Source organism: Artemia sp. Qi Xiang Cuo, chromosome 17 (assembly GCF_049724085.1).
Source record: "Artemia sp. Qi Xiang Cuo chromosome 17, ASM4972408v1, whole genome shotgun sequence".
NCBI lineage: Eukaryota > Metazoa > Arthropoda > Branchiopoda > Anostraca > Artemiidae > Artemia > Artemia sp. Qi Xiang Cuo.
Window position 1 is genome coordinate 22,922,337 of NC_142810.1, and position 12,780 is coordinate 22,935,116.

Sequence of the window (12,780 nt, forward strand, 5' to 3'; positions counted from 1 at the left end):
TCGGATGTGTTTGGGGAAATGGTGGGCATGGAAGGGGTATTAGGTGCCTTCCAATCGACTACTAAAAAGGGCACTAGCCCCTCCAATTTCCAGTCGAATGGGCCCTTTTAGAAGTTTTTACGACAACTCCTTTGATACGAAGTGCCCGGATTTGAAAAAAAATAATACATTGTGCCAACACCTTTCTTTGCTTAGAAACCGCGATTGCGCTGCCTATGAAAAAGGGCAATTTAAATTTCCAATCAAATGAGCCCTTTTTGAAATTTTTACAGCAACTTTCTATATAAACCTTATATGCCCCCAGGGCTGAACCTACAACCCTTGCACTGAGGGCTCTGAGGGGTTTATCATCCTAAAAGACCTAATTTCCAGAACTTTCAACTAGGTTGAACAAAATGGATATCTCAAAATTTTTATTTGATGTGTTTAGGAAAATAGTGGGTGTGACAGGGACCTTAGTCGCTATCCAATCACTTTGAACTATTAAAAAAGGCACTAGCCCTTTCAATTTCCAATTTAATGAGCCCTTTTGAAGTTTCTACGACAACGCTTTCAATAAAAACTTTATATGTCCCTAGGGCACAACTTACAACCCTTGCTCTGAGGGCTTTGGGGGGAGGGGTTGTCATCCTTAGATATAATCCTCTTAGATATAATTTCTGGACCTTACAACTACTTTGAACAGAATGGCTATCTCAAAATTTTGATTGGGTGTGTTTCGATAAATGGTGGGTGTAGAAGGGGTGTTACTTGCCTTCCAATCACTTTCGACTATTAAAAAGGGCACTAGCCATTTCAATTTCCAATTGAATGAGGCTTTTTTGAAGTTTCTACCGCAACGCCTTCTATAAAAACCTTATATGCCCCAAAGGCATAACTTACAACCCTTGCCCTGAGAGCTGTGGGGGTAGGGGTTGTCATCCTTAAAGACCTAATTTCCAAAACTTTCAACTACGTTGAATAAAATGGTTATCTAAAAATTTTGATTAGATGTGTTTGGGGAAAAGGTGGGTGTGATAGGGGGGTTATTTGCCCTCAAAACACTTCCGAGACTATTAAAAATGACACTAGCCCTTGGAATTTCCAATTGAATGAGCCCTTTTTCAAGTTTCTACGACAAAGATTTCAATAAAAACTTATATGCCCCCAGGGCATAACTTATAACCCTTGCCCTGAAGACTGCGGGGGAGTGTTCTAATCAAAGGTAAAATTTCCTGAACTTTAAACTGCGTGGAACAAAATGGCAATCTTAAAATTTTGATTGGATGTTTTGGGGAAATGGTGGGTGTGAGAGGGGGGTTAGTTGCTCCCAATCACTTTCTACTATTAAAAAGGGCACTAGCCCTTTTTCAAGAACGAGCCTTTTTTGAAGTTTCTGTGACAAAGCTTTCTATAAAAAACCTTATATGCCCCCAGGGCATAACTTACAACCCTTGCCCTGAGGGCTGTGGGGGAGTGTCCTCCTCAAAAACATAATTTCTATCTGGAAATAAACCACGCTGAACAAAATGGCTTTCTCAAAATTTTGATCGGATGTGTTTGGGGAAATGGTGGGCGTGGAAGGGGTATTAGGTGCCTTCCAATCGACTATTAAAAAGGGCACTAGCCATTCCAATTTCCAATCGAATGAGCCCTTTTCGAAGTTTCTATGACAATTCCTTAGATACAAAGTTCCCTGGTATGGGGAAAAAAATAATATATTGTGCCAACATCGTTCTTTAATTAGAAACCGCGATTGCGCTGCCTATGGCAATTTAAATTTCCAATCAAATGAGCCCTTTTTGAAATTTTTACAGCAACTTTCTATATAAACCTTATATGCCCCCAGAGCAGAACCTACTACCCTTGCACTGAGGGCTCTGAGGGGAATATCATCCTAAAAGACCTAATTTCTAGAACTTTCAACTAGGTTGAACAAAATGGATATCTCAAAATTTTTATTTGATGTGTTTGGGAAAATGGTGGGTGTGACAGGGGCCTTAGTCACTATCCAATCACTTTCAACTATTAAAAAAGGCACTAGCCATTTTAATTTCCAATTGAATGAGCCCTTTTGAAGTTTCTATGACGACGCTTTCAATAAAAACTTTATATGCCCCCAGGGCACAACTTACAACCCTTGCTCTGAGGGCTGTGGGGGGAGGGGTTGTCATCCTTAAAGACTTAATTTCCAAAACTTTCAACTAAGTTGAATAAACTGGCTATCTAAACATTTTGATTGGATGTGTTTGGGGAAAAGGTTGACGTGAGAGGGGGGTTAGCTGCCCTCAAATCACTTTCGACTATTAAAAAGGGCACTAGCCCTTGGAATTTCCAATTGAATGAGCCCTTTTTCAAGTTTCTACGACAAAGATTTTAATAAAGACTTATATGCCCCCAGGGAATAACTTATAACCCTTGCCATGAAGACTGTGGGGGGAGTGTTCTAATCAAAGGTATAATTTCCTGAACATTAAACTGCGTGGAACAAAATGGATATCTCAAAATTGTGATTGGATGTTTTTGGGAAAATGGTGGGTGTAAGACGGTTGTTAGTTATCCTCCAATCACTTTCGACTATTAAAAAGGGCACAATCTCTTCTAATTTCCAATCGAATGAGCCCTTTTTGAAGTTTCTACAACATCACTATCTATAAAAAACGTATATGCCCCCAGGGCATATTTTACAACCCTTGCCCCGAGGGCCCTGAGAGGGTTATCATCCTCAAAGACCTAATTTCTAAAACTTCTAACTACGTTGAAAAAATGGCTATCTAAAAATTTTGATTTGATGTGTTTGGTGAAAAGGTGGGCGTGAGAGGGGGGTTAGTTGCCCTCCAATCACTTTCGACTATCAAAAAGGGCACTAGCCCTTTGAATTTCTAATCGAATGAGCCATTTTTGAGAGTCCTGTGACAAACCTTTCTATAAAAACCTTATATGTCGCAAGGGCATAAATTACAACCCTTGCCTTGAGGGCTCTGGGGGAGTGTATTTCCGGACGTTTCAACTACTTTGAACAAAATGGCTATCTCAAAATTTTGATTGGATGTGTTTCGATAAATGGTGGGCGTGGAAGGGGTTTTAGTTGCCTTCCAATCACTTTTGACAATTAAAAGGGCACTAGCTATTTCAATTTCGAATCAGATGAGCCCTTTTTGAAGTTTCTACAACAATGCTTTCTTTGAAAACCTTATTTACCCCCAGGGCATAACTTATAACCCTTGCCCTGAGGGCTCTTGAAGGGGTTGTCATTCTCAAAGACCTAGTTTCCAGAACTTTAATCTACGTTGAACAAAATGGCTATCTCAAAATTTTGATTGGATGTGTTTGGGGAAAAGGTGGGCGTTTGAGGGGGATTAGTTGCCCTCCAATCACTGTCGACTATTAAAAAGGGCACTAGCCCTTTTTTCCAATTGAACGAGCCTATTTTGAAGTTTCTGCGAAAACGCATTCTATAAAAACCTTATATGCCCCCAGGGCGTAACTTACAACCCTTGCCCTGAGGGCTGCGGGGGAGTGTCCTCATCAAAAAATTTCTATGTGGAATCAACTACGCTGAACAAAATTGCTATCTCAAAATTTTGATTGGATGTGTTTGTGGAAATGGCCCTTTTTAGTTTCTGCGACAACACTTTCAATAAAAAACTGTATATGCCCCCAGTCATAACTTACAACCCTTGCCCTTAGGGCTGTGGGGTTGTCATCCTTAAAGACCTAATTTCCAAAACTTCCAACTACGTTGAATAAAATGGCTATCTAAAAGTTTTGATTGGATGTATTTGGGGAAAAGGTGGGCGTGAGAGGGGGGTTAGTTGCCCTCCAATCACTTTTGACTATTAAAAAGGGCACTAGTCCTTTGAATTTCCAACCAAATGAGCCCCTTTTCATGTTTCTACGACAAAAAGATTTCAAGAAAAAACCTTTTATGCTCCGAGGGCAAAATTTATAACCCTTGACCTGAAGACTGTGGGGGGAGTGTCCTGCTCGAAGGTATAATTTCCTGAACTTTGAACGTCGTTGGACAAATTGGCTATCTCAAAATTTTTACTGGACTGGTTTTAGGAAATGATTGACGTGGAGGCGGTGTTAGTTACTCTCCAATCACTTTCGACTACTAAAAAGGGCACTAGCTATTTCAATTTCCAATCGAATGAGCCCTTTTTGAAGTTTCTACGACATAAAAAAAAACCTTATATGCGTTCTATAAAAACCTTATATGCCCCCAGGGCATAACTTACAACCCTTGCCCTGAGTGCTGTTGGGGGTTGTCAACCTAATTTTCCGAACTTAAAACTACTTTGAATAAAATTGCTATCTCAAAATTTTGATTGGATGTGCTTGGGGAAAAGATGGGCGTGAGAGGGGGGTTAGTTGCCCTCCAATCACTTTCGACTATTAAAAAGGGCACTAGCCCTTTGAATTTCCAATCGAATGAATGTTTTTTGAAGTTTCTACGACAACGCTTTCTATAAAAACCTTATATGCCCCCAGGGCATAACTTACAACACTTGCCCTGAGAGCTGTGGGGAGTTTCCTACTCAAAAACATAATTTATATCTGGAAATCAACTACGCTGAACAAAATGGCTATCTCAAAATTTTGATTGGATGTGTTTCGGGAAATTATGGGCGTGGAAGGGGTGTTAGTCGCCTTCCAATCACTTTCGACTATTAAAAAGGGCACATTCCACTCCAGTTTTCAATTGAATGAGCCCTTTTTCGAAGTTTTTACGACAAGTTCTTCGATATGAAGTACCCTGCTCTAAAGGGAAAAAAAATAATAAATAATACATTGTGCCAACATTGTTCTTATATGCCCCCGGGGCATAACTTAAAACACTTGCCCTGAGGGTTGTGGGGGAGTGCCCTCCTCAAAAACATATTTTCTATCTGGAAATCAACTACGCTGAACAAAATGGCTATCTCAAAATTTTGATTGGATGTTTTTGGGGGAACTATGGGCGTGGGCGGGGGAGGGGCTAGTTGCCCTTCAATCACTTTCGACTATTAAAAAGGGCACTGGCCGTTCTAATTTCCAATCGCATGAGCCCTTGTCGTAGTTTCTACGACAACTCCTTCGATACGAAGTGCCCTGGTATGGAAAAAAAAATAGTACATTGTGCCAACATCGTTCTTTACTTAGGCAGCGCGATTGCGCTGCCTCTGATCATACTCTGGCTCAGTAATTTCAAGGCAATCTATACATAGCTACTTGCTGCAACCATCACAATTCATTGCACTTGATTCTTCATCTAAATGACAATCACAAGCTGCACACATATCAGTTCCTTTTTTGTACTTGTGAGATATCTTTTTGGTGGCGTTCTTACAAATAGAGGACAAATAACACACTGTGGTTTCAACCAAATACTAGCCTAAACATTAAGGTTGGTGCTAGGCTCACAACCTATAATCAACAAAAATCAAGGATCACAGTTCAAAAATTTGAAAAACTTGCTGAAATCTATAAAAAGCCAACAACAAAAATACTTCCATGTAAATAACTTCTCAAATGTTATCACTTATTCTAGATTTACACTTTTATTGTTTATAAATAACAATTAAAATTCAAAGATATAATCATAAGATTTCAAATTCTGAATATATAGAACACAACACTATATTTAGTCCATCAAAATGTTACTTAGGGTACCACAAAATTGATGAAAATATAAATAATAAGGAAAAATGACTTTATCTCACAGGGTTCAAATTTAAGTATGCACATGGTTTTTTTTTCCAAACATGACACAATGCCAAAGCCTGTTAGAAGAAAACCAGCCACCTTCTATGCCCCTGCAATCACATATGGTGTATGATAAGGTGCAATAATAAGCCTTTCAGGTGCAATAATAATACACTGGTATGTTTTTGAAGCTTTAGATGGCTGCAGTAAAAAAAAATGGATGAATTTTGGGTTTTCAAAATGGTGTATTTTAGGTCCAAAATTATAAGCTTTTCTGCATTTTAAGCTCAGGGTGTTTTTCGCGAGCAGGAAAGTGAAGCCGATTTTGCTTTCAATTGTTATTTGAGACTAGCGGAAAATTCCTAGACTCTTATTCACAAAAAGTCAAGAGTTTAATAGAGTTTGAGATTCCGATTATTTTTTTTTTCAATTTATAGATAATAACTGTAACAACTGAATAGTATTTTTGAACACCTTGCAAAATCATGATGGAGACCAATTATTAAGGGTAGTTAGTCAGGAAAAGCTGATTATGACAATGGAAGCATGGTTAATCTTCAAATTCCTTGATTGTTCAGTTGTTATTTGTGACAATTTTCACCAGCTGGTCTTGTAAGTCAGCTTTGCTTTCCATTAGTTTTTTTGCAAATGGCACTTTTTTATGCTAAGGCTCAGCTTGTCGCCATTTACTGCCTATAATTTATATATATTCTAATGGAAGGGGTCCTTGTGCACTCCTTAGGAGAGGTATTAGCCTGTTTTCAGCTATGACGAGATGATTTTTCTTGGTTGAGAGTGTGGCTATTTATCCTCCCTCTTCCCCATGTATCTATCTCTCTGTCACTCTTCATGGGTGAGTATAAATCTAGTATAAAACATGTCTTTATTTATCCTCTACTTAGTAAAGAATATTTTCCTCGTTTTTTGAAGGTATATAATGCCAGATTATAGTGATTTGGATAGACAGATTGAACAGTTGAAGAGATGTGAGATTATTAAGGAATCTGAGGTCAAAGCCCTTTGTGCCAAAGCCAGAGAGATCCTTGTTGAAGAAAGCAATGTACAAAGAGTGGATTCGCCTGTTACAGTAAGCCTGTTAAGTTTTGTTTATTTAGGCTATGAATTGAAACATAACGTCAACAATAAATGCTAGCTTACTGTTGACCAAAGTCATGGAACTAATTTGACATCCGCATATTTTCACATTGGAGTTTTTTTGTAAGATTTAAAAAAAAATCAGTAGAATTGAAGCGTTTTTCTGGAAAATTGGGTTTGTTTTGTGTGTAGCCTAGTTTACATAATTTAGTGATGTAATGTAGTTTTAAGAAGTAATTCCATGTTCCTTTTTGCAAATTTTTTTGCACCCAAGTAAACGTGCATCAGTGAATCTGTATCTTGAAGTCATTTATTCTGTTATTTTGTTGCTACTGCATGGGTTACTTTAAAGGTTTTCTGTAACGTTTATATAAATGCATACTGTCGTTGAGGATGATTCCCAGAGGTTTTCCCCAAAATTTCATCTTTGCGTTCAAAATTTCAACTGGCTGACGATTTCCCTCATTCGGTTTTATCTTTTTCTTAATTTTTTTTTATGCTGTATTTTATTTTGTTATTTTTTTGCTGTATTTTAGTTGTGATATAATCATTTAAAAAATCTGTGAGATGTCAAAAACTGTACTGTGCCATTTTTTTTAACTTGAGAATTTGTAAGATCAGTGAATAAATTTAACTTGAATCAAATGGATTCAATAAGTCAGTCAACTGTCTAGACTAATAGATGAATATTTACAAGTTAATTTCATCTCTGCTTTAAAAAGAGGTTTTTCAGCAATAGACAAATCGTCATTATGCTCTCTTTAAATTTCTAAAAGTCAGTATAAAAAATCGTTGGGTTTAATGTTGATATGCCTAAATGGAATTTTAAACCGTAAATGTTCTAGTCTATTGTATTTCCATTCTATGTCGATTTTTTTTTTGTAGATTCTGCAACTTAACTTTTGTCTTTCTCCAATACGTAAATTTTTCATGAATAACTTAAAAGAGTGGAAGTTATAAGTACTGTGGCAAAGACGATGCCATCTGACGTTTGGCAATTTCGTATGCCTTAAACTTAATAAACTTGTCTTTGCAGGTACTTCAAAGTATAAGGAAGGGTAAAGAAAGGGGAATTATGTCACTGGTAGGCCCATTTGCTAAAAATGAAGTAGTCTATTTAAACTGTCAAAATATCATCAAGTCAACCTAGGCCTACTTTTGGCAGATTGGATTTTGACTTTAATAATTTTTGAAAATAATAAAATGCTGATTAATCATTGCTTGTCAATTAAAGTCAGCTTGAACCGTATAACATTGAAGAATACTTTTATCAGTTACCAAGTTTTCTTCGAAATTGTCTAATTTTTTAATGAAATTGCTAGTCACTGCCTTGTCAGTGGCCATAGTGGCTTTTGTTCCCTATATTTCCAAATAAAATCTCCAAAGATGTGCAGTGCCTAGCTATATTCATCGAGTAGCTAATAAAGTTTGATTCGTTGATAGCCCCATACTTTCTGGTTCCTCTTGCAGGTATGTGGTGACATCCATGGTCAATTCTATGATCTCAAAGAACTTTTCAAAGTAGGCGGGGATGTACCAGACACCAACTATTTGTTCATGGGTGATTTTGTGGATAGAGGATTTTATAGTGTTGAAACCTTCCTTTTACTGCTTGCCCTCAAGGTAATGTCAAGATTGTTGAGCATAAAGTTTGTTATTGTTGGAAGTGTTGAAATGCCTGTATTGTTGCCATGGTTTATGAAGGACATGCGTTTTCCCATGATTTTAACGTCATGCCAACGTTCTGCTACGGAAGCGGAAAATTGAAATGGCAAGAAGTTGGTTGAAAAGCTAGCATCGGTGCTAAATTTTTCCCAGATATTGCCTGCTAATACTATATCCTTTTATCTTTTGCCAGGTTTATCCTATAGATAGTAAAAGTGTTATCCTTAGCTTCCAATTTTTTTAATTTAAAAAAATTATGCCTTAAATCCTTACTCTGATTGGTCAATCATAGCATTTTTGCCTGGAAGCTAAAAATGCTAAACTCGAAAAATTACTAACATGATATGTAATTGTCATTGCATTTGGGCACAGTTTTAGTTTTACTTACAATTGCAACTATAATGTGACTTGGGCATTAGGGAACTTTTCATTGTAGAAAATGAGTCAGGTTTTCAATTTATATGATAAGACTAAGGCTTGAACCTAAGATTACTGTACGATGCTAAGCATATAAATCTTTTGTGCTAAATTCTGTTTGTTTGTTTTTTGTTTCGTATTTATAAATGTTGTAATTTACCTAATTGCTGCTGATATAATATTTACTGAAAAATTGAGAAACGCCCGAAGGGGTGTAAAAAAGCAAGGCTGTGGAGTTTTTGCTGAATGGAGTGGGAGTTGGAGTCAGTATATTGAAAATATCTGGAGCTGGAGTCAGTTATAGCTTTTAACCGACTCTACAGCCCTGGAAAAAAGGTCCTATTAAAAGGCCAATTGACAAAACCTTAGTTGTTTTGTAAATATGCTTCTGGCGATATTCAGAAGTCAGTCAAGCCTACCCCTTTAATAAAAAACAAAAAAAAAGGGTATGAAACGACATTACTATTTAGTAGGTACTCCTTTCGTTAAATTTATCATAATCCCATTTCTTGTTTATTGAAGTATGCCCTTTACATAGGCATAGTATGCATGCAGTGCAGGAATTTAATGGGCTATAATATTCAAATTAGGCCACGAGAAAGAAATTATCTGTACTATTTAGTGGCTCTCAACTAAGTGGCACTCAAAACATTTTAGAAATAAACTTTGCAGCAATGTCTTTATCTGAGCACTTTGGGAACTTTTTCTCCTGATTTTAGTGCAACCAAGCACTGCTATACTATCAGTATGAGTATATTCATGTTGTAAATTGAATAAAGTTATAGATTATGATACTTGAAAGAGGATAAAGGATAATGTTTGAAAAAAGGAAACAGGACAGGTTATGATATTTGAAGGAGACGTCTCATGCTTATAAAAATGAGGTTTCAAGTCAGAATATTAAAAAAACCTAAAAACCATTTATTTGATAGAAATTTATCTCCTCATTTTGAAGAAAAAAACGAAGTTTATCATTTTATTTATTTATTTTTTCACGTGATTTTGTTGCGCTTGTTATTTTGAGTTTGTTATTTTATGTTGGTGCGATCTGATTTTTTTTTTTTTTATGTATTTATGTGGGAAATGAAAGCGTTATAGGGTATTACAGGTAATTAATTGGTAAAAAAAAACAAAAAAAACTGTCTTCCTAATTTAGTAACTGAGATAAATGAGCACTTGAACAAGATCTAGACCTTACTCATCCATTCAATCACCTAGGACAAAACAGTACATTCAACCCAATAGTCCAAAATAGAGCAAAATCAGCATTATTAAGCGTAACTCATTGTCCTAAAACCAAGCTATAACACCTTACGTCTACAAAATTTAGTATTCACAAAGTAGTCACCCCAGATCAGGGATCCTCAGAGGATAAGTCACTTGACTATACAGGTGTTAGCGCTTAAATTTCCTTACCCAGGCAAAATGAGTGCGCCTGCCATAGAACCATATGGCATACCCCTATGTAGTGTCACCTGTGGAATATCTATGAACAATACAATACCCAAAAATTTTCAAAGCTTCCTTCACCACCGCTCACCTAGAACTGATTCAAAGTAAATACTTCCCAACTCTGAAAGAATAACCCTTCAGCCAGTTTACTTCCCATAATTGCATAACCCCAACTGTCAACCAAAGCCCTTTCACTTTCAAGCTCAATTTTTACGAACTAATTTCCAGCTATCCTCCGCAACTTAGTACCTGCTTGTGTCGAAACAAACACTAAATTCCAAAATTATAAAGGGAAGAGAAAAAAGACATCCAACAAGCTACCATAAAATATCATTCAAAATATCTTGATAATTTTTATTATACTTATTCAAAAGGTGACTGCATTGAAAACTAAGCTTTTTAAATTGCCAAGCAAGTTTTTTGGCGGAAAAAGCCTCTAACGATTAACTTATGGCTAAGTGAAGTGAGTTAAGTATGAGGTGAGGATTTGTTTTAAGTGAATACAAAGATTGATTTAACAGTTCAGTGGGTTGTTGAAACCATGACTGTGCATTGAAGCTCGACTATGCATTGAGTCCAATTCTCACCTATGGATTTTTTGGAAGATTTTTCATTAGGGTAGGGGTGGAAAACTCAAAAAGTGTGTATCGGGACCATATTTTTCGGTGCTAGGGTTGTCTTTTCTATGCATCTATTTTTCAAAATTTACTTAATCAAGAATCTGTCTTTCCGAAGAGTAATTGACTGCCCACCCACTTGAATACACTATAGTGTATGCTGTTTCGATTGTTGCCTTGTGTGTTAAGGGCGTATCCAGGGTTTTTCGGGGTAAGGGGAGGGGGACTTTATAAAACGCTTCAAAATTTGTTTATAGGCATTTTATTACTTGTTTACGAGTCGGACAAAAAATTTGGGGTTGGGGGGGGGGTTCTGTGTGGTTGTTGTACTATGCTACTCTAGCTGAACTCGAATTTCGGTTGGAGTCTTCTTTGATTATTCTTTTAGGATCTTAATTTCCCGTTTGTCAGTTTCTTCTTTTCATTGCAAAAATGATATTCTTGTTACTGCCTTTAACTGCAAGGTTTTCAACTCATTTTGTGCATTAAATTTGATTGTTACGAAATTTTTTGAATTGTTATCTTATGTCACCTGTTATAAATAAAGCTTTAACAGATACATCAGTGTAAATGCCCCATGTGGCTTTTGACAAAATTGGTTCGTAAATCTCTGCCCCAATATAAAGCTAGAGGAAAAAAGAAATTAATATGACTGATTTGGAGGGGGGGCTACACTTAGCTTTATAAAATAGAAAGCTACTGGATAACCCTGAATGGTGGTGTTTTTTTTTGTTTTTTTTTCTAGAGACATGCTTGTTTTTCCTCCAATCAGTTTTCCGTAGATTTTAACGAATGACGAATACAATTTGACAAATGGCAATACTTTTAAAAATAAAATTTCTTGCTTAAAAAAACACTGAACGACAAAGGAATATGGTACGCAAAGATTATGTCTTTTCTTATTGTGAAAACAGTTCATACTTTTTGTTTAACAATTACTAGGCATATCATAGGTAGCTACTGAAACACACCCTTCATTTTGTTTATCTGAACTGTTGGAACATAAGGGCGTAAAAGCCTGACCTTTGGGGGGTGGGAACCAGTAGATTTTTTTTGTTCTAGGAGGGGAATGTGAAAAGAAAATTCTTAAGTAAGTTTTGTTTTTACTGTTGAGAGAATTTCCATCCTGTTTACTGTCAAATGCATGGAATATGTTTATTTAAATTTGAATACTTAGCTTTAGTGGTAGTAAGTGAAAAGCTATTAGATAGTGGAGGGTCTTCTGAATGTTCAGAAAGTTTTTACTTTTTAAAATGCCGCAAATTTACCCTATAGGCAATACCAGAATTTTTGTAATCAGGAAAGGCAGAGAAAAACAGTAAAATTTATGAATGAAGAGACATTAGTCCAACATAAACAAAAGTTAAATGGAAAGCAGCATAGATTAGAGCGAATAGATTAATGATAATATTAGAAGATAGAATAGATTAAAGATAAGAATACTACTATTTCTACTAACAACTCACTGCAGCACCAAGCCGCCTGAGGTCAGCACAGCTAATCACGCTCTTCTTCCAGACCAACCGTTTCAAAGCCTCCCTCTTTACACCCTCCCAGGAAGTTCCCCTTTCCTTTAAATCTTTCTTTGTGACATCCTCCCAGACGAGTACGACCTGCTTTCCGTTTAGCCCTAGACGGTTGGCCGAAAAGGACAATCTTCGGCAATCTGTACTCCGTCATCCACAGAACTCGCCCTAGCCATCTCAACCTTTCTTTTATTATAGCCCCAGAAAGCGGGATTGAACCACATTTTTCGTACAGCCTACGGTTCGAAATACGGTCAGTCAGACGGGTACCCAGAACAATCCGTAGAGATCAATCTTTTCATTACCCAAGTCACCTTTTCATCTTCACTTATTCCTAGCCT

General features: G+C 36.7%; 1 protein-coding gene across 2 annotated transcripts in view; it reads left to right on the forward strand.

Moving 5' to 3' along the window:
* Pp4-19C (protein phosphatase 19C) overlaps nt 1–12,780 on the forward strand; it is a 65,790-nt gene that overhangs the window by 36,144 nt on the left and 16,866 nt on the right. For both annotated transcript variants that reach the window (XM_089103687.1, XM_089103688.1), the window contains exons 2-3: nt 6,598–6,754; nt 8,233–8,385. In XM_089103687.1, the coding sequence (XP_088959813.1) occupies nt 6,605–6,754; nt 8,233–8,385 (303 nt within the window). In that variant the 5' untranslated portion in view covers nt 6,598–6,604. The remainder of the gene's footprint in view (nt 1–6,597; nt 6,755–8,232; nt 8,386–12,780) is intronic.